General features: G+C 39.3%; 1 protein-coding gene across 7 annotated transcripts in view; it reads right to left on the reverse strand.

Moving 5' to 3' along the window:
* Positions 1–708: 708 nt before the first annotated feature.
* The window catches only part of ZNF462 (zinc finger protein 462), a 90,512-nt gene continuing 64,567 nt past the window's right edge, over positions 709–26,653 (reverse strand). For 5 of the 7 annotated variants that reach the window (XM_048930765.1, XM_048930771.1, XM_048930768.1 and 2 more), the window contains exons 8-14: positions 25,015–25,095; positions 17,383–17,644; positions 15,180–15,316; positions 9,517–9,740; positions 6,988–7,120; positions 2,122–2,236; positions 709–956 (exon numbers count right to left, since the gene is read on the reverse strand). In XM_048930765.1, coding sequence (XP_048786722.1) covers positions 755–956; positions 2,122–2,236; positions 6,988–7,120; positions 9,517–9,740; positions 15,180–15,316; positions 17,383–17,644; positions 25,015–25,095 — 1,154 coding nt within the window. In that variant the 3' untranslated portion in view covers positions 709–754. The remainder of the gene's footprint in view (positions 957–2,121; positions 2,237–6,987; positions 7,121–9,516; positions 9,741–15,179; positions 15,317–17,382; positions 17,645–25,014; positions 25,096–26,653) is intronic. The other 2 variants (XM_048930770.1, XM_048930769.1) reach the window with 1 other exon arrangement.

Consider the following 26,653-nt stretch of genomic DNA (forward strand, 5'->3'; position numbering starts at 1 on the left):
CTCTCTCTCTTTTTTTTGTTTTTTTTTTTACTAAAATAATTAAAAAAATCACAGTATTTTAAGAAATAAAACCCACACTGGGATTTTAAGCACAATTTGTTTTTCTTTCTTTAAAACTTTTTTCTTCCTCCATTCACCACCTTGCCCAGCAGTCTCTCTACATTTAACCACAATGACAACAGGTAGTACTGACAAATGCAGAGATCTCCCTTGGTTAATTCTGAGGTACTAGGAAACAGGTGACTGTTTTAAGCAAAGCAGTTTCTGTTTTTGTTTTCTTTTTTTTTTTTTTTTTCTTTTTTTTTTTTTTTTCTTTTCTAAAGCAGTTGCATTCAGTCTGGAAAAGCAATATGTATTAAAACTAGAAAAACGCACCAAAATTTGTGCGTTGAAAAGTTATCCCCCTTAACTTTTTCCACGCTCACGATGCTTCCATTCATAAACAATCCAAATCTCCATTGCAAAGCACGTTGTGTAATGTTGGAACATGGGGAGTTTCTTCATTAGTCCAAGATGAATGTAACTTCCCATTGTCAAGATCCAGAAGAAAGGATGCAGCAATGTAATGGAGCCACTTATTCCATCACTTAAATATTTAACTTTAATATACACACACTCACACAGGTACCAGTGCTTTGAAAATAGATCATTCAGTCCTAAAAGCAGCTTTATTTCTTCCTTCTGCCCGCCCCGCCCGCCCACCCTATCCCATTCATCACTGTTCAAGTACGTTGATTAAAATCACACCAAATGCTTATTCATTTTTGGCCTCCGAGATCTCTTGGAGAGGTTTGTCAGGAGTTACCACACTGACTACGGTTTCACTGTTGTGAGAATAGTCCAGCACCATTTTCTCAATGTCTTCTTTTTCTTCTGGCAGTGTGCTAACAGTGTCCTCCATGTCCTCCTTCGGCTGGCTGTCCTCACTTGTCCCGTGCTTGCTTTCATTCAGTGCCCTGGAAAGCCAAGCAGCGGAATGCAGAAGCACCATCAGTACAGAGAACAACAAAGCCAATCCACGTTTATCACACACAGGAGAAAACCAGACTACTTCCTGAAAAAGTAGCTACAAGCAGCCACACCACTGCTACCTCGTGCTGACAGCGGAATGAAGCCACCAGTGAGATCCACGAAATTCCTGCTTTGAAATAAAGCCTTTGCTCCCTCTCAGCTGGGGCACATATGGCACAAGAAGGAAGAACCTCACTTGCAACTTTTTAAAGTTTATTCCCCCTCCCCCTTCCCTTGTAAATGATACCGACTAGGCGCCAAACAAAGGCAGAAGAGTACCTTTCCCAAAGAGTAATAATCCAGTAAAATATTTTAGAGCTTCCAATACTTCAAATGCGTTCATCCAGATAGATAAGATTAAGCATAAGTAGTATTTTTCATCCTGCAACAATTAAGCCACAATACTGTATTCAAAGGCCTTCTGCAGGACAGCAGCCTTGAATGAGATCTGCTCTTTGAAGAAACTCCTGTCAGCGGAGACATCTCTGCTACAGACATGATCTTCATCAAGAAAGGAAAATAAGCATTCCAAAGACAGCTATCTTGTCTGTGATGCTTATCACTGCACAGCATTCAAACTGTTACAAAAAGACAAAGATCTTTGCAGTGAACTTCACTAAGTACATTTTAGGAGGAGTTCAAAATGGTCCATTTTATTTCTCTTTAAAATCTTGGTATTTATCTGCACCTAATTCTCTGTACTGCTCTGCAAGTTCAGCTGCAAATACACCAAAGAAACAAAACAATACAAACAGAAAAAGACTCAAGACATTCCTAGAACATTCTTCATAATTTTCTGCCATTTTTATGCTGGTTGTCTGGCAAGCAAAAACAACAGCACCCCTCACTGAAGATCATTCTGAGCCATCTAAATGGTATTGTTATAGGGACAGACCTAGAGTCTACAGCCACCATGGGCTGCAGGGTTACAACGAGTGAACTCATAGAGATATCCAATAACTGTAGCCATGCTTAAGATAGAATTCTTCCTTCATGTAGTAGTGTTTGCCTTCAACGCAGGCCTTTTAGGGAGGTGATGAGCACGATGGGATCATCACAAGATCTACTGTCACCTTTGGCTTTTTGGCAAAGGAGAATAAACCAACTTACATGCCATGTCTCAGCACATGTCTCTCCCACTCAGAGCCTTCTGTAAATGATCGGCCACAGAACTCACATGGGAAGCGTTTCTCTGGAGGACCATTGTCAGGAAACATCATGGAATCTGGAAAAGGCAAGCACAGCCTGTGAATTTTTAAGTGTCAGGGCAAGAAGGGACCACTTTCATGCTGCTCCAATTCATCCCACTGCTCAAAATTGGAAGATGTATCCTTAGGAAGCAAAAAGACTTATCCATCAACTACTAAGCTTGTGGAAATACAATTGCTTCACGTCAAAACGACACTGCAAGTAACAAATCACATCCTAAATCTTAAAGTGTATCTGCAAACAAGTGTAACAAAGCTGTTACTTACTTCATGTCCTTGTGTTTTAATAACTGAAGGGACCATCAAGTTTTGATTTAAAACCAGCGTTGAGATAAGCTAATGGTAAAAAATGTCTTGAAAGCAGTATGAATTAAAGCACTAAAGCCAATCTGCAACTTTTGCATTGGTTGTACAAACTCTAGAAAGCAAACATGTACAGTTAACATGTGACCCTCATGAGACTCTTCACTGTGAAGTCTTACAAGATAGAGTATCTCTAAAAAGTCCAGTATTTTAACTGCACACATTTTTCATCCCATTCTAATCTTTCACACAAACTGCTTGGGGCCTCATTTACGGGAATGTCAAGCACCCAATAATACAAGTGAAGCCACTGGCAGCTTGGAGTGGTATTTCTGAAAACCCACACCCACAAGAACACAGCCAGCTTTAACAAAAGACGAAACTTGTTCTCACAAATTAAGAAGATCACCTCACAAGCCATTAAAAATAATTGCATGGACTATCTCACTTCATTCTTTTGCTGGATATGAGACAGCACCATCTGCTCAGAGCATTAATTCCTTAGCAGGGATTATCTTAAGCAAGAAATCAACAGAATGTCTTTCTGACTCCTTCCACACTACATAATAAAAAGGGTTTTGCTTCATTCTGGTTCTGATCTCTGCTCACTTGATTTCTTCACTGTTGGATTTGCTGTGTTCAAGACCAGCCCAGGATTTCAAAATTATCCACACATTCACTATTATCTGCATGTAAAGTTCTGTAAAGGTTTTTTTGTAACACATTTGTCACTAGTTATTCTTTCCTAAAGTTCTATATGGAATTGTCCTTAATATCACTTTTTGTTTCTTCCCCCTGAAAGAAAAACTGTCACTTTGTATTACTTCTTGTCAGTGATTTACGATGTGGTTATGTATCACAAAACCAGATGCAGCATCACTAGAACACCAGAAAGGGAGTCAATACCATTAGTTCAGTTTACAAAGAATCATAGGTAGAACCACAGAATGGTTTGGGTTGGAAGGGCCCTCGAAGCCCAACCTGTGCCGTGGGCAGGGCTGCCCCCTACCAGCTCAGCTGCCTAAGGCCCCATCCAACCTGGCCTAGAGTGCCTCCTGAATTTTACTGCCCAAGCACGTGGCACAAATTCATCACTGCACTGCAACACACAGACAAAGTATGGTACAGGAACAACTATTTGTGGAGGGTAGATGTTTTTTCTGCAAAAAAAAAAAAAAAAAAGCTGTTCTCTGCAAGAAGTTGCTTACCAGATAGTACACAATAGGAACTCTATTCTGGGCCTCTAAAGAAAGGAGATACGCACCACACAGGATATTTTGCTGAAATAAATAGGGAGGATTTGTATCTGCAATTCCATTAAGAACAGCAAGTGTTACTCCAGTAAATCCACCAGATCTTTAGAATACACTGTATTGTTCACTCCCCGATAGTTTTCACTTCTAGAGCTGCAAATCTGTAAATCCAGAGGTGTATCAGAACCTGTTCTCTGAGGCCTACAGATGACAGATAACAACCTGACCTCTTCTTTTTTTTTTTTTTGCAGGTAACAACAGGTACAAGCACTTCTGGACCACATTTTTTTCCTCTACTGTGGAAGCGGATTCTGGTTTCTGTTAAGAACAGGAAATTAAGATTGAGATAGAGGACATATGAGGCACAGTTTGTAGCCAGGGCAGCTTTTTGTTCTGGGTTGTACACCAGACACCCTCTTTTCCCGCCTCTGCCGCCTTCTTCATCCCAGCTCACTGTATTTTTTGCTGTCCTTCACCAGCAGCCAAATACTCTTTTCCCTTCCCATCTACACAGCTGTTCATCTGCTGCTGACAGGACATACCCATCTCTGCAGGATCACGTGGGCAGTAGTCCTTCTTTGGTCCACTGCCCAAAAGCAACACTCTCTTCCTTGCACCTTCAGAGCTTCGCATACCAGCCTGAAGTTGAAGTGGAGAAGCTAGGCTGCTCTTTTGACTTACAGAAAGAAATCCTAGTTCTGCCAAAGTCACAGGCTTCAGAGGGTTCAGACAGCATTTCTTTCCAGATTCTCAGGGACACAAATTGACACTCTCAGCAAATCACGCTTCCTGCTAACTCCACAAAGATTACGATTGTCAAAAGCACCCAAGTGGAATATGAGATTACATAGTTTGATATGGTTTGAAAGCTGTGACACCATTAGCCATGGTGACAGGCAATATTTAAAAGCCCAGGTCTGGTCTTCTGCTAACAAAGCAAAATTTTCTAGGGTAGAAGTAACTTCTGTAAATCCACTGGGAGAAGATGTCAGCATACAACTCTGCATCCAACCACACCTTCACCTATCTCACCAGGACATTTTTAAAAGTGTACTTTGTATCTTGAACCTTAAAGTGATAATCCTCATCTTGAGGAGAAAAGTACAGCAAATACAACTTCTTGCAGTTGGCATAAATGTTTCCTGCATTTTCTATCTACTGTAGTATGTTGCAATGCAAGTGGTATGGATTCAAGGGAGGCAAATTAACACGTATCAAACACTGCCTCTATGGTCTGGTCAGAAAAGAACACCTGTGCAACAAGCCAGAAAATACGCTTGTTTTTTTTTTTTTAAATAAATGATCATATACAAGTCACTGTCAAGAAATACACCAACATGTGAAAAAATAAATAAAAACAGAATTGTTAAAGACACTTGCTTAACTATTGTTCACATGAAACACAGAGATAACTCATCTCTTTTCCCTGCGAATGTACAACTCCAGTGTACAAGGTGCTATTTTTATGTTTGCACAACAAATGTCACAAAATCAAGTATCACAGAGATAATTTTAACAAGGAACTTCACCTTGGGCTGTCTCCCTCCCTCCCATTTACACGGATGTGCAAGGCTTGTCAGACAGCACCTTCTTTCCCTTGCTCTGAATACTCCAGTTTCCAAGGTCACTCAGCACCTGTGCTTGGACGTAATGCTAAAGTAATCCTCACAAGGACAGCACGACTCTTCATCCCTTGCTAGCTGTGGGTCTATACAAAACATTAATCAGCACACTACAACTGCAACTGAGAGGAAGGGGGGTGGTCCTGCAGTCAAGGCATTATTCAGTCAGCATTCCAGCCATGAAGCTCAGAGGATTTAAACACTATCTGAAGAGACCTAGTGTGTTTCCTAACAACTTAATATCCAAGAACTTTGAAATGCCTATCTCTTTAGCAGATCACTTGATTCCTCTACTGTTGCTATCTAAGATTTTTGTAAAGGATACTCTACATTAAAATTTAAATGGTTTCCTATCCAACTACCTTCTTTTCTCATTTAAATAAAAGCTATCATTAACTAAACTTGAAGTGAAGTGCCAGTGATAAGCACAGACTGAACTGATTTCGTAGGCACACTAAACAAAAGCCAAGGCACTGGGGTCTGGCTATTAAAAATGTGAAATGATCTAAGCCCCTCTTGTTCTGAAAACATCCTTTAAATTTATAAACTTTAGTCTTCAAGGTACAGAGGACTTGGGGAGACATCTGTTCTTTTGTGAATTAGTCCTGAATTAAAAATGAATCTTCTACTGATAGCTGAAAATTCTGGAGGAAAAAGGCAAACATCTTGGGATATTTTTAATGAAGTATGTAGATACTTGCCTAACTACAGTTATCAGCACCAGTAGGGTAAGGCATCCCAGGAACCCAACACTCAGGCATGACAGGGCTCATTTAAGAGTTGTGAACATTTTTTTTTACTGCATTTAACTGATAAACTGAATATCAGAGCAGACTAGACAATAATTTAGACCAAATTCTTGCAGTAAGCTAGTTTTCACATTGGAGAGGAGAAAGACAACATAGTTTGATTTACAGGAGGACTTTCTTTTTCATAACTTTGATCAAAATTTGTTCATTAATAAGAACATGACCCAGCCTTGCTGAAGTCTGTGAAATTAATTACTGACACAAACTTAGGCTCATACTTAAGAAACACAATGGAATAGTTTGGGCATGGTTCTAACATAGTTCTAGAGCCACCAACTGCAACATCTACAACAAGAATGACTCTCTGACAAGGAAGGAATGCTGGACTGAGAGTTAATAATAGCCAACTAAAAAGTTTGGGCATGACCTCTTTGTCCCCTGCTTGAACAGTGACAAGGGTGAAGCTAAAAACTGCTTACCAACACAGAAAATCTGACAGATGACTAAAATATTAGATCGAATAGCATCAAGACATTCATCTGTTATCTGCATGGGCAGATAAGGCAAAGATCCTATTTGTGTTTTCTTAACAGTCATTAAGAAATGTATTTTCTTAACAGTCAGAAAACTGTGTGATAAGGATTAGAAACATAAGATTTCCCCAGGATTGGTGGTGTCTTCTCACAAAAGCTGCATTCTGCTCCTGCTGGCATGCCTGCATAAGTCTAAAAGAATGTAGAGTAGAGTGAACAGCTGACCTTGCTTGGTGGGACTTCTGCAGCATGTCACTGTGAAGAAACAGAAAAAAAAAAAAAAAGAAAAAGAAAAAAACTGTACTGACCTCTCTCTTCAGTCTTGGGGCTTAACTCTTCTTCTTTTTCTTCATCATCACTGCTGGAGCTCTCTGTTTTCCCCTTCATTTGTTCCAACTGATCCAAGTTAACCCGTCCAACCAGCTCAAAATTACGACTCACCTTTGACAGAAACAGTTTCGTCAGCCATTAGCATAACCATAAGCTACTCAGAAAAAAATACACATATGTCAAAATGAAATGCAGCACACCCCAAAGCCTGCTGAGCCAGAGGTGACATGCAGACTCCATCAATTTAACAGACATTTATTTTCTGCGATCGCTTTTTCACCATTTAATCAGTATTTCCCATTTTGATATTCAAAAATTAATGGCATTCAGTAAATTCTCCTAATTTCTTCCTGGTTTTAAGGTATTGAAGGCAAAAAAAAAAAAGTCCAGGAAATGCAAAACCCTTTAAGTTGTATCCTAACTGGACCATTCAATTACTGTATCAAATACTGCCACTGCACATCCGCACTGAAGAAAAATGATTCATTCAGCTTCACGCATGAAAGAACGGGTCCTTTACTAAGCACATGGCTGCTTCATGCCACATACACTTTCACTCATTAATAACAGATTAATTCTCATTACAAACGGCTGCAAAGTGCTTTGCAAACTGATATATAGGCTATAATGGGAGCACTTAATCCAGCAGTCAAACTCAGCTAAGCCAAGGGTGAAATGCAGCAGCTACTAAACAGATCAGGGCAGCAGCATGAAAGCAACAGCTTAGGGCACAGAAGTCGGGAACTCCTGCACATACACCAGAAAAAGCAGAGGAACAGTCCAGATTTACAGTGAAGGCAGACTGTGGGAGCACGACCAGGATACCACAGCTAATACTTGTTGGATGACAAGCGCCCTCTGAGCTCGTTGATCACTGCTGGGAATTTGGATTCATCTTTCATGCAAAAACACAGCCCTCCAGCAGCACAGGCACTGAGCCACAGAGGCAGAGAGGATAGAGAGAGAGGAATGAGTGCAGTACAGCACACCCTGCAAGATACTGAATGAAATATCAACCCCCACTGGCTAACTTAAATGTTTCTACAGAAAAGGAAATGTGAAAGAACCAAAGGAGCATGTGAATTAAACTGTAGTGTATCTCCAAATAGCAACCATCCTAAATGCAGCGGAGTACAGGTAATCAGGTTCTTAGCCACTTCATACAGCCAGGATGAGGCTCTCTGACTTGACTTGTTACCCATGCAGACTTAAACAGACAAGACCATATGCAGGACGCTTAATTCAACTCCCTCATGCACAGGAACTCTTTAAGGCACAATATATCAGTTGTGTATCTAAGCACTGAGCATAGACACAATTTAGTAAGATATAAATTACAAAGAGAGATGGTAAAAAAATATCCTACACTACTGGGAGTATTATTGTAGGTCCAAACTGGAGGAGAAAACTAGGTATGGGAATAACCTTCCCAGGCTGACCACTGACAAAAGAATGAGGATTAATGCCTCCTGCATACAGCAAGATTAGAAGATTCAGAGCATCTCACATACCAGGTGAATTGCAGAAGATTCTCAAAGAATAACGAAGCAGTGGGCAACTACATTAGCAGGCTAACCTAAGTTTACAGAGTTTGCTTCTACAATATTTCTTTTTTTTTTTCTTTTTTCTTTTTTTTTTTCCAGTGTGTAGAGTTTTGTTGGGACTTCTTATCTGCTAATACTGTCAGCATAAATATGTTTGGTGATCAGAAAAGTGTTGTTCAGTCAAAGAAGTCAGAGTGAGCTTTACTGAAGACTTGGGTGGGAATTTTAGGAGACTGCCTCTAACAGATAGAGGCAAACAGTTGCCTCTCTGGACCTGCGATAAGAAAATACTCTGATAAGTACTCCAAAACACATCTCAGTTCTAGAACTGAAGTATCTCAGCTACAGATACAGAAATTCAAAGCTAACAGGAGTCTACGGAAGGCCTTGTAACCGATTCCCAGAGACTGAGCTCCACAAAAACACCAAAGCAGTCTTAAGCTAGGACCTGGTTATATTTGTTTATCTTTCCCTTGTTAAATATAAATAGAGATGCATTGCCCTTTTTGTTATTAAAATATGCATGGCATGACATGCTGCTGAAGTTGCTAGAGCAATCTTTTATTTGGAATCTCCTGCCTTTTAGACAGGCTGAATTACAGCCTTAATATTGTTTCATAATGGTTTTTTTGGTTTTTTGGGTTTTTTTTTTTTTTTTCACTTTAAATAAAATAACATTAACAAGTGTCTTTTCCAGATGATCACATTCTGCATAAAATAGTCTGCCAATTCTGATCATCCTAAACATTTCAGAAACCCTCAATTTTGAATTTCTGAGGGGAAAAAAAAAAAGGAATAGTAGAAAACAGGAGTTTAAGTTCTATGTGAAATTAGTTTTCAGATGGATGGAAGGAAAGCAGGTTGGCTAATCAGAGCATACAGAGTAATTTAGGGTACATGCAAGTACCATAAATGCAGCATTTACATGGAGATTGTTACAAAATAAAACTATTTGAACCTTACCTTGTGCTCATCTCGAAGGTGAGCATCCAGTTCCTCTGTGTGTTTGGTCTCATAGTAGCAGAGTTGGCATTTGTAAGGTTTCAGTTCATTGTGCTTCTCTATGTGCTGCTGCAAGCTCTCATCACTGGAGCAGGTAAAGGTACACTTATCACAGCGGAAAACAACTCCCTGCAAGTACTTTGATAGTTTGGAGCGGCAGACTTCAATGGGAACGACCCGCTCTTCTGTAGGAACAGGATAAGGTTCACTTAACAAATTTTACAAAGTATCAGGACATGTGTCAACAGCGTGGAAACTACCACGCTGAACCTCCTTTATGGGTATAAAGGACCAGAACCTCCTTTATGGGTATGCAAGTCTGCCTGCATAGGAGTGAGAGCCAAACTGGACTACCATGCACAGAAAAAAAACAAAATAACCTCTCTGCAACAACAGGGCTAATCCTTCAATGCTACAAATGCAACTGCTCTTTGGGTTAACAAGGATAGGATTGGAGATCTGGGGGTGAATGAGACTCCATCTGTGAGCCAAGATGCAGAGCTTGGGAATTCAAAAGCAGATATAAATCAGCCAAATCAACAGACCATTTTGGTTCGGCACTTGACAACAGCCAGAAATGGCTGCTAGAAATCTAATAAAAATGGAAGGCGCAGAGTGCTGTAAAAATCAGAGCTGGTACTCTCAATGTCATATTCAAAGCTGCTCACTGGTGACTGAGGGGGCAAGTAAGGCAGTGCCTTCTCCCAGAAGAGGCTACACAGTCCAGCCAGCAGCAGAATCTCCCAGAACACCCATAACTTTCAGAAAGCTTAGGCTCAAAATCTAGACATACGTCATGTCACGCATCCCACAGTTCAGGTCGAGGACATAGGCATGTACTGCAAATGCTCTCACTGAGTTTCTAAACTCTTTGCCTCTCAGATAAAATACAGACATTTAACAAAGCAGTAATTAATTTCAGTCTTTTTACAGAGTAAGAATCGGATGTGTGTAACACCCTTCCACTGTGTTTCTCAAGCTGTGTGCAGAAAGGAAATCCCAAACTTAACCTTTCAGCAATAGGTCACCAGAAAATCCTTTAAGGACCAATTATGGGCTTCTGTTACTCAACTGCCCTTTTTAATTAACATTGAACTTTAGTGCTGCTATACCTTACGGACTGCAGATTAGAGGAGGATCCTTCTCATACAGGTCATGCTGAACAACAGATTCAAACAAATGAGCAAAAAAACATAGGCCAGAAACTCAGTTAATGTGGAGGGTAAGGGGCAATCCTCGTGCAGATCTGAGCCAACAATCCATTCCCTTTAATAAGGTAGGTAACATCACTTCCAAAGACAACTAAAGAAACACAGATTGCTTTATGGCTTTTCTGGAAGGCCGCAGAAGCTCTGCTGTTCTCTCATCTTTAGCCAGTCCACACACCACCACTGCTATGAGACCTGTTCCACAGCTCTCAAAATACTCTATCTTCCTCAGTTTCTCCCTGAACACTGAAGGTTTCCTACCTCATGGCCTCCTCTTTCGCCACTTCAAAAAGTAAAGCTCTTCCCAAAGCTATGTCTTTGAAAAATGCTGAAGACTTGTGGTTCTACACTAACATCTCTAGCTACACAGATGCTGAATTGTGCCCTTTCAGTGTGGTAAGCAGGGAAGGGAAAATAGCCTAAAAGACAACAGAATTTAAAGTTGTGATTCTGTGGTCACAAATGTTTTTTAGAAGGCTCTTGCCACTGTATGCTTTTGGACTTCCTCATGGAAGCAAAGCATCCAGTTTCGAAAGTGAAAAAGCCAAGTTAAGTATTCCAATGAAAGAAAAAAACCCTAAGATTTCTGAAAATTCTCCTTTCCTCTAGCATATGGCACAGATTTAAAAACAAACAAACACCACAAAAGCATTTTATCTACCACTGTGGAGCAATGCAGGATCTCCTAACTCACATCAGGGAAACCTATTATCTCACAATCACACATACGCTCATCAAATGAAAGGCAGCACAATAACATAAAAGAAAAAAACAAGATAAAAGTAAACATCAATTATAGCCTGAAGGATTTTAGGGGATAATTTACAAGTTTTACATGAGTGTTCATAGTAAGTTTCCTCCAAGAAATGACTTGGAACTTACAGACTCGTTTGGACCCAGAATTTCACATTTTATAAGGCCTGGTTTGCCTTTATAAAGTTGTTTGTATTTAATTACTCATTCAGAATGCATTTATCTTATGTGAACAACTGGCAAAATTCCAACACACCATAAAGGTTCCTACACAAATTGAAAGGTCTAGGGGTTTTTTTGTTTGTTTTACAGATGTCAACTTCTTCAGACTTCAACAATGTCTAAAAAGGGACTCCAGTCCACTATGCCTCATTGAAAAAAGATGCCATGAATTGTGGAACTGTAGCAATAAGTACAAGGAAAAAAGAATAAAAATAAGAAAATAAACATCTGAACAGCATAATCTCAGTTTAAGAAACTCAATCTTAGACAGAAATATTCAGGTTAATTCCAGAGCAGATCAGAGAACACACATATTTTTTTCCTCAAAGGCATAGAGAAAGACAATGGCTTTATCAGTCCTTTGTTATAAGGAAAAATCTTTACTCAACAACACACCATACCATACACTACTCAATTCCTTTCCTTAAACATAGACCAAGTACAAACAGTCATACAAATTATTTGGTTATGTCAGGTGTTTGTTCATAGATATTTTTGCCCATAATCAGTGTAAATCAAAGTTACAGTCACTTAACATATAGCATTTTGTGCTCCATAAGCCAAAAGCAAGCAGAGCACTGGGGTATGTATGAGTGAAGATGTGTACACAAGGTATAATAGCAGAAACAACCATGTGTATGGAAACAGGATATTTAGCAACAAAGCCTTGGGGGAGGTAGAGTAATTTGAAAATTTCACATTTTTTGTCTTGAATTTACTAATCAATAGAAATGGATGAGATTTCATTTAAATGGAAGAAAAAAAAAATCCCCATTTGTACCAGCAAGAGAGTAAAATGATCTCAAAAAGAAGAAAATAGAAAACCCCAAGGACTTTAAAGTAGACATAATAGTGACCTCGGTAAGTTGCATCAGACCTGAAGAAGTATTAATGTGTTTCAAAATGTGTGATGAGAATGGTACCAAAAGGGATAATGAAACTGAACTGTACTGGCCAGACTCAGTCAAAGCTAAGCTGCTCTGCTGGCTGTGGAGCAAGATTTCACTTTCTTCTCCATAGAAGGTCCCTGTGCTTGCCTAACCATACTTTATCTCTTCACATGACTGCACAGCAGAGGACCAAGCCTTCCAGCTGTATCAATCCCTTGATACAGCCTGCCAAAAGGTAAGGAGCCTATATGCCTATATCATATGCCTATAGAGAGGACATTGAACAGCATTTACATTGATAAAGAACAGATTGAACAGAATAGGTTACACCTGCAGAAAGACTTCTGGATGCATTCTGTTTCCCCACATCCTTAACAAGAAGCAAATTCCTTGTGTAATTCTTACACACCATTCAGCCTTACAGCTTATAATTCTTTAGCCCTGTGCAAGTCAAATTCCACAGCTACTAATTAAGAGATATATATACTTTCAATTTTAAACACACATTACTTCATCAAGGACTTTAGATGCAACAATTTGGAAAGAATGTAAGAGTTACATATCTGTAAATGTGTCTTTTTACACGGGATAAAAATTAAATATGAAATGGACTGAATCCTCCACTCTTGATTTTACACGCTGCATTACTCCATCTATCTAAAAAATCAACTCTTTATGACCACAGCTCAGGACTATGTTTGTTTTATAAATATATAACCAATAAAAGAGGAAAGATATCTCATGCTGCATTCAACATCTCTCAGCTTCTCTCTCATGAGGGGGATTTAACAGTGCATGTTAAATCTTGTCAAAATCATCTGCTTCAGATGCCAAGCAACAAACACAACTAAAAGGTTATTTTTTGTTTTGTTTTTAATCTGGATATGTGCACTGAAAAGAACTTTAAAGGATGACCATACTTACTTTATTACCATCACTCTTGATGCCTAATAAGATCCTTGTGCTTCCTTCAATAGATTCTCTACCAGCTAAACTCCCATTTTTATTAAAAGTTATTTTATTGATTTACCTCTTCCAGTGCACTAGTTGATGTATAATCATGTCATTTGCTACCAGTTGTTTCAACAGCACAAGGACTCAAGACTGGTTTGTGCAAATGAAGCAAAAGCTAAACAAAAGAACAGATCTGGTGTCACTCAGGAGGTAAACAACTTCCTGCAAGTGATCAGAAACACCTCTGTAAAGGTAGCACAGCTTCTTAAGCTCATGAAGTGCTCTTCTACTTGTGCAACAAGAAACTCCCAGTGTAAAGTCTACGTTTGATGGGAACTCTCCTAAGTCCATCAGCTTTTCCCTCTATCTATATTTTAAAAAGCAGTGCTCACTGGTGCTCTGGCAAGTAACAAACCAGACACACCTTGACATCACTTGAAACCGCAGCGCACACTGCACAGGGATTAACTAAACCCTCTTCTCCTCTGAAGTGAGTTAATTCTGGAGTATGTCCTGAAGCTGGGCAAAATCTGACACTACAACACCTTCAAAGACAGGAAGTAAATGCATCTGACAAACTTTTACAACCAAACAAAGCAGCTTTGTAATGTGCATTTTGAATCACTGGCAGGTCACTTTTTCCCAGACATTTGCTCACAAGGGCCCTGCTAACAGACAGAAATTTGCATCAAGTCTGCCAACATCACTCTTTTGGTACAAGAAGGACTTTAAGTAACCAATACTGGGAAATTGTATGTTACAAGGAATTACATTAGCACTTGTCACACCAGGATCTCCTCCAGCAAAAGATGGCATGCAAAACTTGTGTTTGTACACCACCAGTATCCGACTGTGAAACTCTGCCCAACCTGCAAGCAGGCAGAATGCCATCCCACCACATGGATTAGGATTTTGGCAGCCAATAGACCATCTACAAGCATCAAATGTGATAGCTATGGGCAGGAATCCCAGTCCACAGAGCCCAAATAGCTGTCTCTTTTGAGTTAGGAAGCCTGTAGTTAATATAGTATAGAAATCCCTAATCCCACTTTTAGCTAGGTTGAAAAAAGAAGGGAGAAGAGAAGAAGGAACTGAAGTCTTAAAGAAAAATGAAAATAAGATAATTCTTGGTTTGATCCTAAGAACAATAACACACATCATGAAAAGATTCAAACAAGCAATCAGGAGATATTCTGCAGACTTGATAGCTAGTTGATACAGTGTTCTCCACAGTTTATGATAGCAAGGACTATACAATAACAAAGACAAAAGCAGGAAACAATTTTGGCTTAGATCAAAGCTGCATATTACTGCTACTCTCAGTAAGTGGGTGCTTGAAGACTGTTAAAATTGTTTTTAAGGTCTTTCTCTAGAGAGGTTAAATCTGCCCTGTTTCAGCACCACTTGACTTTGAACTCCACAGGAAACTAGTAAGATGTACACTCAGAAATGAACAAAAGATATGGAATGGCTGATGGCTGATTTAACATACTTGTGCATATGTAGAGAGGAGAAAATTTAATGAAACCAATCTGAAAGACAAGGGCATTGTTCAGCATTTCTCTCATCAGGCAGGCACATAAAGGACACACATTACCTCTGTGCAGAACTATATGGTCAATCATGTTGCGTTTGTATTTGGTGTGATATAGGCAAAGAGGACAGCGAAGGTCTTTGGGTCCTTCCTCAGGAACTGCAGAATGCCCCGCTTCCACGTGCATAGTAAAAGCAGATCTGTGAAATACGAGAGAGAGATGGGAGAAGTCAGAAGAGATGTGCCGTGAACGATGAGGTGTCACAGCTCTATAAGGGAAGTGTTGTGTAAAACAGCACAGATATCTCTCTGCCTTGTCTTCATAGTGCCACTTGGCATTTCAGCAGGGCTACTCACATGAGTAACACATGAGTATTTGCAGGCTTGTATCCTCAAATAACTGACACACATTCTGACAAGACGTTCATTTGCTTGGGTTGCTCTATAGCTCACATTGCTGTAGTTAAGATAACAAAAGAATCCCCGTCTTTCATGCTCATTATTTATCTTCAAGTGGAAATATTCTGCGCATTCAACTTTTAGTAACTTGAATAAAATCTATTAACAGTTCTGAACTTACAGAGGTGAATACAGATTTTTATCCTTAGCCACCTCTATCTTTGTAAGATAACTCCCAAAACAGCTAAAATGTTTGGACTCGGGAAATGAAACACACATGAGCTCGGGTGATCTGTTTTAAAGCATTAGATATGAGGACTTGAAAATCCAAGACTAAGAATACTCCACTTATTAAGGCAGAAGAATGAATGAATACAGTACTTCTGAACAAAAAATCTCATGCTGACATTACCTTAGCTGCATACTTAAAAGTTGGAAGAGGCATGTAACTCCTCCTCCATACAAAGGAAAATAATATACACTTACCTGATCGCTAGCTCAACTACTGAAATGAGAGATGTCTGTGAACTTGGGGAAAGTGGTCAGTTTTTTTTGCTTAGAATAGGAGTAAAGAGAGAGTGGAGAGTTTGCCACACTGAAGTTCTGCTTGTCAGTTTGAGCATGAAATAGTTTACTAACACAAGCGGCTCCAGGCACAATCCAGTGATGTCTGAATTGTACAGGTGTACTCCTACTAACCTCAGTGCATTCAAGTTTCCACAGTGAGTTGAAGAGGGGATTTGTAAGGGCTTTTCTGTCCTTGTTTTTAAGAAAGAAAACACGGTACACTTTCAAAAGAAGACATAATCCTTGCCATGTTTGAGACACCACATGAAAGAATACAACTTTTTTGTAAGTATAAGCGTATTTAATCGGCACTTGATTTAAGAGGATTTTATTTCATCTTGGGAAAATGCACAAGATGTGAGCATATTGAATTGAGTTGATCATTGGCAATCTCAAAGGTAGATAGTAATCAGTACATAAAGCATAAGCAGTAAACAGTATCACTGAGGCAGGTAGGGTCTGAAGCAACAAAGGCTACAGATGCATTAGCTAGAAGTTGCTCTTGTGTGGATTCACTTGCTGAGAGAAGGTTTGTGCTCAACATTTTATTCAACATTTTATTTCTATATCCAATCATACTATATATTGTCACTAGTCTCTTAAGAAGTTGATATATCTGAGACCTCAGATTCTAGCTGGGGGATATAAGCACAAGGGTCCAGCACATCAGAGAGAAACGGTGAAGAGCATAGGTGCATAAGACTTTTTTCCTTAGAGAACAGTAGCTAACACACACACACACACACACACAAAAAGACAGCTGAGATTTTAAATTCTGCAACATCTAATTAAATTTGCTGAAATGCCTTTCTATGCTATCAGTAACTCTGGAGAGTGCATTCTAGCTAGATAAATAGTAGAAGAAATAAAATTACATGAGAGAAGTTTCTTCAGAAGGGAGAAAGGTTATGTAATTTCTTCCATCTCCCTGTCTCCCTTACTTATCCTATGCATCCAGGAAATGACCTTATTTTTGTAGAATATACTTTCATACTTGAGGATAAGGAAAAACCTCTAACAGCTTATGTTAAAGAAAAGCACTACCTGTTCCATCTCTTCCAGCAAGGAAAAGCTGCTGCAATGCTTTCATCTGCAGCAGATGGTACTGGCTGTTGTAGGGGAGAGGAAAATGGATTACATGGATGCTGCTGTGATCTGGCCTGGCATTTCCTATGTTCCTCTCTCTGGTCAGCAGTGGCCATGTTCTGCTGCTATAGCCAGCTCTCAAAAATCTCAGAAGTCTTTTCAAGAGCTAAAACACCCTTGTGAGTTCAGTTTATCTGTTTTCCACAGTACTTACTTAAAGCCTGTATAAAAGGAACAATCTTTGCACTTGAAAAGTTTTTTCCCTCCATGCTTGTCACGGTAGTGACGCCGAATGCTCTGTATGTAACCCGAGGAGAATTCACAAAATTCACAGTTAAGGATGGCTTCCGTTTTTTCCATTCCTGCAGCACTCCCTGAAAGTGGGATTGGGCTGACGTTGTTGTTCCTGGCTAACGCTGCAGACTGGTAGTGGTTCAACTGCTGTTGAACATCAGGAGGCTCCGAGTATGAAGAGTCTGCAGAGAAACAGAGAAAAGTTGTGGATCAGCAAATTTGAAAAGGTCTTCTCAGTACCAACTGACTTTTACAAGTGTTCGACCAACATACCGAAATCCACTGACAACTTTCTAAAGCGATTAAGAAGCAGAGGTGTAGCACTTCTCCTAATCTAATGTGAATTCTACTGTATGAAAGGTGATCAGTATAAATTATGTTTTTTAGATCTGATTGGAGAAGGAGGGAGAAGAAATGACAGCTTTAACTTAAAAGTAGTCTAAAAAGAAGTCTTCCTTTAAGACTTTTTCATTTGTGGAAGTAAACCATACTAATTGTACGGCTGTTTAGGCATTTCACACATCTATCTGTCCAGATCCACTTGAATATTTTATTCCAGTTAATACTAGATGAAGATCTGGCATAGGATACATTTGAGTATCCTACCTAAAATGGAAAAAAAATATTAAAAAAATAAATTGATACTCATCCCTACTCATTCATGGAATTATTTAAGAGACATTAAAAGTTAACTCACAAAATGATAAAATTTTACTTTGTCACATTTTTAGACATCTTCACAAAAAGTAAATTCAAGTACTCTCAGTTCAGGATGTTTGAAATCAAGTCATCATTAAAAAATTAAAACATATTTAATCACAGATTCCAGTAAAGAGAACTTCTAAGCCACATTTCCTCAAAAGTTACTAACTTCTGCTAAACTAAGAAAAAGACCTCTTCCTATGGATACATCTGTACAGACACATCCCTTCCAAAACCAAGTAAATTCTATCATACTGTTTTAATGGCATGTGAAAAAATACAGCCCAGAGATAACTCAGTACTGAAACTAGAAGTTGTAATACTGCAGTTGGACCCTACAAAAAAGGACGGGGTGTGTGCTGAACCTTTCTCAATACAGTGCTTGAATGTAGAGGTTAGGAATTCATCTCCTTTGTCCTGTATAACCCACAGCTGCCCATGAATGGCACAAATGAAAGCAGATGAATTTCAGTGTAACTTTCCTGAAAAGAACACAAAAGACTTTTCTTAAGCTTTTTGGAGGAAGGAAGAAAAGAAGAGAGAAAAAGAAAAGAAGTTGGGAAACAAACTGTACAAGCCAACTCCTGCTTTGATGGGTACCTCATTTTCCAAAGCTTAATTCCCTGAGGCTAGATATGTAGGAATTCTCATATGTGTATATATATATACACACACCATCCATTATAACCAATTAGTAAGAAGAAACAAAAGGCAAACAGTCCTATACAGCACTCAGCAAAATGCTCACTGTTTTTATTAATTATCACAAAACAGAGTTTAGTTCATACATGCCTGAGAAACAAATAACAAACCAGCAGCAACAGAAAATCCAAACACACCAACAAAGCACAAGCTAGAGGTGAATGTCTCCAAGCTCCCTGAGCTTCATCTCCAGGTGAACAACAAAAACAAAAGCAAACATGAAAGATTCTTTTAAATGAAATACCTTTTTGTCTTTCCTATCCAAGCCTCATGAACAGAGGCTGGATTACAATACAACTTTTATCATGTTTTGTTTTCACCACTTCTACAGCCAGTTTCCCCACCATGGAGGGCTCACAGTGAGCTCCACCCACTCAAATATCAAGCTTTTCTTTTCCCCTTTGTTTGAAGCAGGCTCCCCACGAGATTAAGGTCTAGTTAGTAATTTACATTCTGCTCCACAAAGGCATCAAAAACTTCCACCACATCATCAGTGTTCCCACCCAAGGCCTCAGTGATGTCTACTCCAAAGAAAACTGCAGGTTTAAAAAAAGATGTCTGGTGTCTATTATTCCAGCTTTCAGCTTGCAAATAAGCATTTACATAAACTGGGGGAAGATCTCCTTGAGAGCAGCCCTGGAGAGAAGGGGGTCCTGGCAGATGAGAAGCTGGACATAAGCCAGTGTATGCTTACAGCCCAGAAGGCCAACTGTGTTCTGGGCTGCATTAAAAGAGGGGAGGTCAGCAGGGACAGGGAGGTGATTGTCCCCCTCTACTCGGCTCTTGTGAGGCCCCATCTGCAGCACTGCGTCCAGGCCTGGAGCCCCCAGTACAGGAAGGGCGTGGAGCTCTTGGAGTGGGTCAGAGGAGGGCACTGAGATGACCAGAGGGCTGGAGCACCTCTCCCATGAAGAAAGGTTGAGGGAATTGGGATTGTTCAGCTTGGAGAAGAGAAGGCTCCGGGGAGACCTCATTGTGGCCTTCCAGTGCTTGAAGAGAGCTTATAAACAGGAAGGGGAACGGCTATTTACGAGAGTGCATAGTGACAGGACAAGGGGGAATGGTTTTAAACTGAGATAGGGGAGGTTTAGGTTAGATATTAGGAGGAAGTTTTTCACTCAGAGGGTGGTGACACACTGGAACAGGTTGCCCAAGGAGGTTGTGGATGCCCCATCCCTGGAGGCATTCAAGGCCAGGCTGGATGTGGCTCTGGGCAGCCTGCTCTGGTGGTTGGCGACCCTGCACATAGCAAAGGGGTTAAAATTAGATGATCATTTTCAACCCAGGCCATTCTATGATTCTATGGTTTATATACTTCTATGGAATCTGGTATGTGAAAACTGAAGGAATATATGACTATTCACAAGTACAAGGTAGCTCTCCTTGTCATTCAGAATAGCGAAAAGCAAATTCTACCTCTAGTGTGCAAGAATTCTTAACTCTACTTCAATGTGGGTTCAAAATTGCTACACATTACAGTGTTTAGTGGATTGCTCTTTTACAAAGATAGTTATGAAATTTACAGAAGAAAGTCAACTGAAGAGCTTTTACGGAGAGTCTTAAACGATGGTGGGACACAGGTCCTTGGCTCTGCCTGTATATTCTTTCCCTTTTGCCTTGCAAAAGCATTCATTATTTTGCAATACTTCTGATGTGGAAGATTTAGCATTTCCTGAAGATTAACACCAATATTAACACATATATATATAGACGTTCTGTTGGTTTCTCAGAAGCAGCCTGTTAGACAGCTCTCCTAGCATGGATGTGCAACTCGGCTTCATCAGGAAGACTTCATCCAAATTTCAAAGCTGACTAAAGGCATGGGAGATTTCCCACTAACTTCACCAAGCACTGAACCACACTGCACATGCTCACTCCAAAATGAGTGAAGGTATGGGAGAGAAACACTTCCTTTAGTTTCTTACAACCATGCCTTTTAGCACATAGCAACAGAATGGACAGTGAGCAATTAACAGACAAGGCAGTGTAGCCTTGGGATATTTATTTTTTATTTTCAAAAGCAGCAACTGAAGAAAGGGCTAGGGAGGCAAATGAAAAAACAAAACAAAAACAAACAGCCAAGAAGCAACAGTACAGTGATTTTTAACAAAGAGCACAGCAGTATTGCCTCAAACTGGCAAAGCACTTCTATGTGTGCACCTACTCTATTTCTGCTGGAAGTGTAGGCTGATACTCCAAAGTGCTCTGTGTGTACTTTGGTGCAAAGCTGACTTAGATGTTAATCAAGCATTTTTGCATCTACTCAGGCCTTGAGCTGGCGTGCCAACCTGATGGACACCTGACAGTGTTGCTGCTACAACACGATGTCTGGGTGTTAAGACTGGAGAACAAAAGAGGAAGAGAGTTTTTCTCTCAGAATACCCAATAACCAAAGCATGACTATATGTACACATTTGTCCCACCTCAGCCTTTTTCCTGTACGTAGGGTTGGAAGCACTCCAAGAAATCATTAACAAGCTTGGTTAGAAGCAGAAATTGGGCCTATGCATCCATGTGTGAAAAAAGTAAAATGGCTTTGTAAGACTACATCAAAGTCAGAAAACAGAAGAAAGACATTAAAATAAACAAAGGGAAGAGTAATGTAAAGTAGTAACTAAGTAATGTAAAATATGAGCCAAAAAGAACACATAGAAGGAGAGAAAATGAAGAAAAATGAAACGGCAGGAAGTACTGATTACATGTTAATGAAAAGAATGATGTTTTCTCTTTTCTGCAACAGCCTCAAAGTACAACAAGAAAGTAAATGACAATACATAGCCCTGATAACTTAAAAGGAAAAGGACATACACATGTTGAACGCATTTAAAAATAATTTTGTCTAAAGTGAATGGAAGAACCTTGCTGTGCAACTCCGAAAGCAAGCTAACAGCATGGGATGTTCAGAAGTAAATGAAAGGACATCTATAGTCACGTCAAGAGGAAAAAATTAACAGTAACTGAACAGTGGCAATGTTGCAAGTCTCATGACTAGAATTTTGAACACATCTACCTACAGATTACCTGCACAGGAACAGTAACAAGGTTAGCAAGTACTTGACTTCACACCAGCACCTGTGGATCCAAAAGACCATAAAATCCACTGTTTGTATAGAGCGGCATTCTCATATCCAAATGGGAAAATGACTACTTGAAAGAAAAGCAGGAGAAATGACTGTCTGCATGGTGTCCCATCAACACAGCCACATCTAAATTACTGCCATGTGCTAGTTATAATGTGTAAGAGTTTCCTTGTCTCTGCAAGGGGGGAAGAAAGACAGCATTTCTAGAAGTGCTTCATTGGCAGGTAAGTGATTTTGCCATTCTGAAAACTTCACCCAAAGTGCAGACACAAAGGGTTTGTCAACTCTACTGAAAGTCACTGCCTTGTCCTAAATGGCATTTGCAGTCCATATCACAATGCAGTGCAGTGGTGAAAGCTCAGCTTGATAGATACAGCATACTCTGAAACCATACAAGGGGGAAATACATACAGTGAAAACCTACCACAAAAACAAAATGAAAACCCAATTTTCATGGATCCTCTGCAGCATCTAATGTGTTTCAGATACCTAAAAAAGGAAAACTGAGATTTTTTCAGAAAGGAAAAGAAAATAAAGGTTCTGATCCAGGTACATAAACTTACTTGGCAATAAAATGATATTTTAGTTATTTGTAAGTATTTTCAGAATTATCAGTAACCATGAACACAACAGTAAAATGGACAAAAACAAGACAACTGCAGCAAACAAACAAACAAAAAAAAACAGATAAGAACACAACTTAGAATAAGTCTATGCAACAGACAATGACCAACTGTTGAGAAATGAAAGAAAAATTGCCTATTTAAGAAAAGAAATCCAACCATTGCTTCGTTCTTTCAGAGTGAACAAAATTAGATGCAGCTAGATACAACTACTTATATGCTTGTGTACCAGGGAGAGGGATGAAGAGAGAAGCATTGTTCTAAGAGAAGCAACTGTTCAATTACACTGGAAAGCATGTTTAGTTCAAGATAGAGGCAGACAAAAATGAGGACATCTTGTTTTCCTAGTAAACTCACATGGAAACGTCAAAGACAAAAGAGATCAGCTTCCGAGAGATAAATGAAACTGCAGAAAGTAATGTCTGAAATAGAATGTGTAACTAAGTAAGATAACTCTATGGGGGAAAAAGATTATTGCATAACAATATAGGCCTAAGACATTATAGATCTGTGAAGTCCTCAGCAGACCAAAAAGAATATAATTGCAATGTTATTTAATTTATTCTGAATTAATTCACACTAAGAAACATTTCTATGAAGGAAGACGGAGAAATTCCAAGGAATTAAGAAAAACAGTAGACATATGGAAATGTATTTGTGAAAAACCACATCAAGATGCAAAACTACAAAAAAAAATAAAAATAAAAATAAAAAAAAAAAATCAGCAAAACCACAAAACATATGTTTAAAAGCAAGTAATATCAAACTATTAGTCAAAATTATTTTAAAAGGATTAAATTATGGCTAGTAGGTTCAGTCTAGAAAAGAGAGGTCTCTGGGTAGACATCATAATAACCTTCCCGTACCAAAGCAGGGCTGACAGGAAAGCTGCGGAATGACTCACGAGTGTAGTGACAGGACAATGGGGTAATGGCTTTAAACTGAAAGAGGACATATTTAGATTAGATATGAGGAAGAAATTCTTCACTATGAGAGTGGTGAGGCACGGAAACAGGTTGCCCAGAGAAGTTGTGGATGATCCAATCCTGGAAGTGTTTGAGGTTGGGCTGGATGTAGCTTTCAGCAACCTGGTCTAGCGCGAGGTGTTCCTGTCCATGGCAGAAGGATTGGAACTAGATTAAGGTCTCTTCCAACCCAAGACATTATGAAGGCTAAGAGTGACGCTCATAAGATTTAAGAACAAAGTTCCTTCTGAAACATAATGCTACTCAAAATTACTGACTCCAGGAATGGTAGGAAAGAATATAGTCATGAATGGCAACAGCTTGAAAAGTGGGAAGGTGACAAAGTAAAGTGTCATACAAAGATTGTCAAGACTACACACATTTGTTCACTTTATGCCATACAGCACTGACCTGGAAGGAAGAATATGTGGGAGGGTGAAATGTTCTGGCAATACATTAACTGAGGGGAGAGGAAGACAGAACAAGATTCAGAGGGATGCATAAAAATATTCATGAGGAGGCTTTGGCAATCTACTGCTAAGGAAGTCTTGTACCTAGATTAATTCATTGTTCGTTTACAAACAGAGTATGAACCTAATTCTGATTTTACCAAAAAACCTTTACACTGCTGGGATGTTATGAATGAGATTGAGAGGAAACAAAATTTGTAACCTTATTCACATACATGGAAGCAAACACTAATCACAAGGGAAAGAGAAGAACCCACTTAATATTCTAGATATGTATTTTGAGCATTTAAAATTTTAAAAATGCCTTGTCAGAGGAATTTATTTCAGCACTACATGTAAAAGCCTCTTTTGGGTCACTCTGGACTATCTTTTGCATTTAAGAGAAAAATAAGTATATGTCCATGCTTAAGAAAAGATATATGGACTACATAGTCTTTCTCACTCAGAAAAGACAAGAAAACTATAACCATGCTTCTTTAATTTTGCATTCTCCTTTATGCACACACCTATATTTAAATGGGACCGAGAAAGGATATATATATATAGCGTATATATATATCCTATATACTGTTTCTACATATATACATATATACATATATACATATATATATATATATATAAACACTATGCAGCTTCTTGTGCTACTGTCAGAATCATTTAGAAGGGACAAGAGTTTGACCTAAGCAGAAGAAAATGAAGAATTTTATCTTAGGAACTCCTTCACATAGGCAGACTCTTATGGAGTCTATTGAAGAACCTTGAAGTTTCACAGCTGAGATCAAGAAGAAAGTGATTATAATACTCTGTGTAATAAGACGCAAAGAAAAAAAGGTAGGAATTATATACAATTTATGAAGAAAGAATGCAATCAATTAAATAAGCTATACCATGTTCCTTCCTTCAAACAAGGGACTAGTTCAAGAGCTTCACGTCATACATAATCAAAAACATTACTTAACACTTGATTCTTTAGAGAAGTAATTAATATCCACATTAATGTATATAAATACCTGAAGGGAAGGTGCAAGGAAGTTGGAGCTGGGCTCTTTTCAGTGATGTCCAGTGACAGGATGAGAGGCAATAGGCACAAGCTGAAACACAGGAGGTTTTGTCTGAACATCAGGAAGCACATCTTTACTGTGCGGGTGACTGAGCAATGGCACAGGTTGCCCAGAGAAGTTGTAGTCTTCCTCCTTGGAGATATTCAAAAGCCATCTGGACAAGACCCTGGGCCACCTGCTCTAGCTGGCCTTGCTTGAGCAGGGGCGTTGGACCAGATGGCCTCCAGAGGTCCCTTTCAATCTCAATCAGTCTGTGTCATTCTGATTTTGAATTTCCAACACTACCAGTTCCTACTAACATCCTCAATGATAACGGGAAAGGCACATCATGGCCACAAACACTGCCTGAATTCTTACTATATTCAATCAGTGCTTTGATTTGGAAAGATCCATTCTAGGTGTCAAGAAACCCTCCATCATACAACTATTTAATTTATATTTATCCCTTTTTTTCCATCACTACCAGTAGGATTTATTTGCTGGCTTCATCTCAAGTTTTTCTGCAGCTCTTCAGGTGATTTGGTTACTTAATAGTCATAAACAAAATCTTCTTAAAGCCTGTGTTGCTTTGGTGGCTGATCAACCAATTTTAAATGTCCTAAACAATAGTGCCAAGTAACTATAGTGTACAAACCCACCCATTGCTTTCCATTACAACATAGAGATGATCTATGTGTTCCGTGCATTGTTTTCCTGCTGTGGGCATTCATGTTCTTCCATGTCTGTTTATCCACTGCCGTCTGTTTTAAGTAAGAATACTGCAGGCTGAGACTGTTGCCATCCAAAAAGTTCAAGTTACTTGCCACTTTTCAACTCTATATTCTTATCAAGCATTATTAAAAAAATAAAATACCATAATCTAAGTATAAGGTAGCACTTAAAATCAAGACTTCTGTCTCCCCATCAAACACTGGGATCTTCATGTGTTTACCAATTTCCAAAAAGAAATAAACTGAAAAGTTTTCTAGCTGTTCCTTACACCGTTGAGATAAATTACATCTCATAAATGGAAGTGCTCTAAGAGAAGAAAGGAGTACAGATCAAGTCCAATACCCAACTCCACACAGTGCAACCCACATTAAACCACTGCAAACTTCTTTAATAGCAATAGAGTTGTGCTCATGACAACTTTGCTGGGGACTCTGTTCCACTGCCTGCTTACAGTCTAATACCCAACTCAGCTCTCCCCTGACACAGCTCCATGATGTTCCCTCAGGCCCAGTCACTGACAGAGCGAGCAGAGCTCAGTGCTACCTTCCATTCCCCATGCGGAACTTCAGTCACCATGGGTCCTCCCCTCAGCTTTGTATTCTATGGGCTGAACAAACCAAGCAACCCCAGTCACTTCTCATACATTTTGCCCTCTTCACCATCTTCATAGCTCTCCTTTGGACACCCTTTAGTAGTTGAGGTGTCCTTAAATTGTGACACCAAAAACTGAACACAGTACTCAAGGTCAAGCCACACAAGCACAGAGTAGAGTGGGACAATCCCTTTTGACCAGATAGCTATACCATGCTTAATGTACCCCAAAATATGGTTGGCCCTTTTGGCTGGCTGCCATAGGCATTAACTCGTACTGAGCTTG

Source organism: Lagopus muta, chromosome Z (genome assembly GCF_023343835.1).
Source record: "Lagopus muta isolate bLagMut1 chromosome Z, bLagMut1 primary, whole genome shotgun sequence".
Classification (NCBI taxonomy): Eukaryota; Metazoa; Chordata; class Aves; order Galliformes; family Phasianidae; genus Lagopus; species Lagopus muta.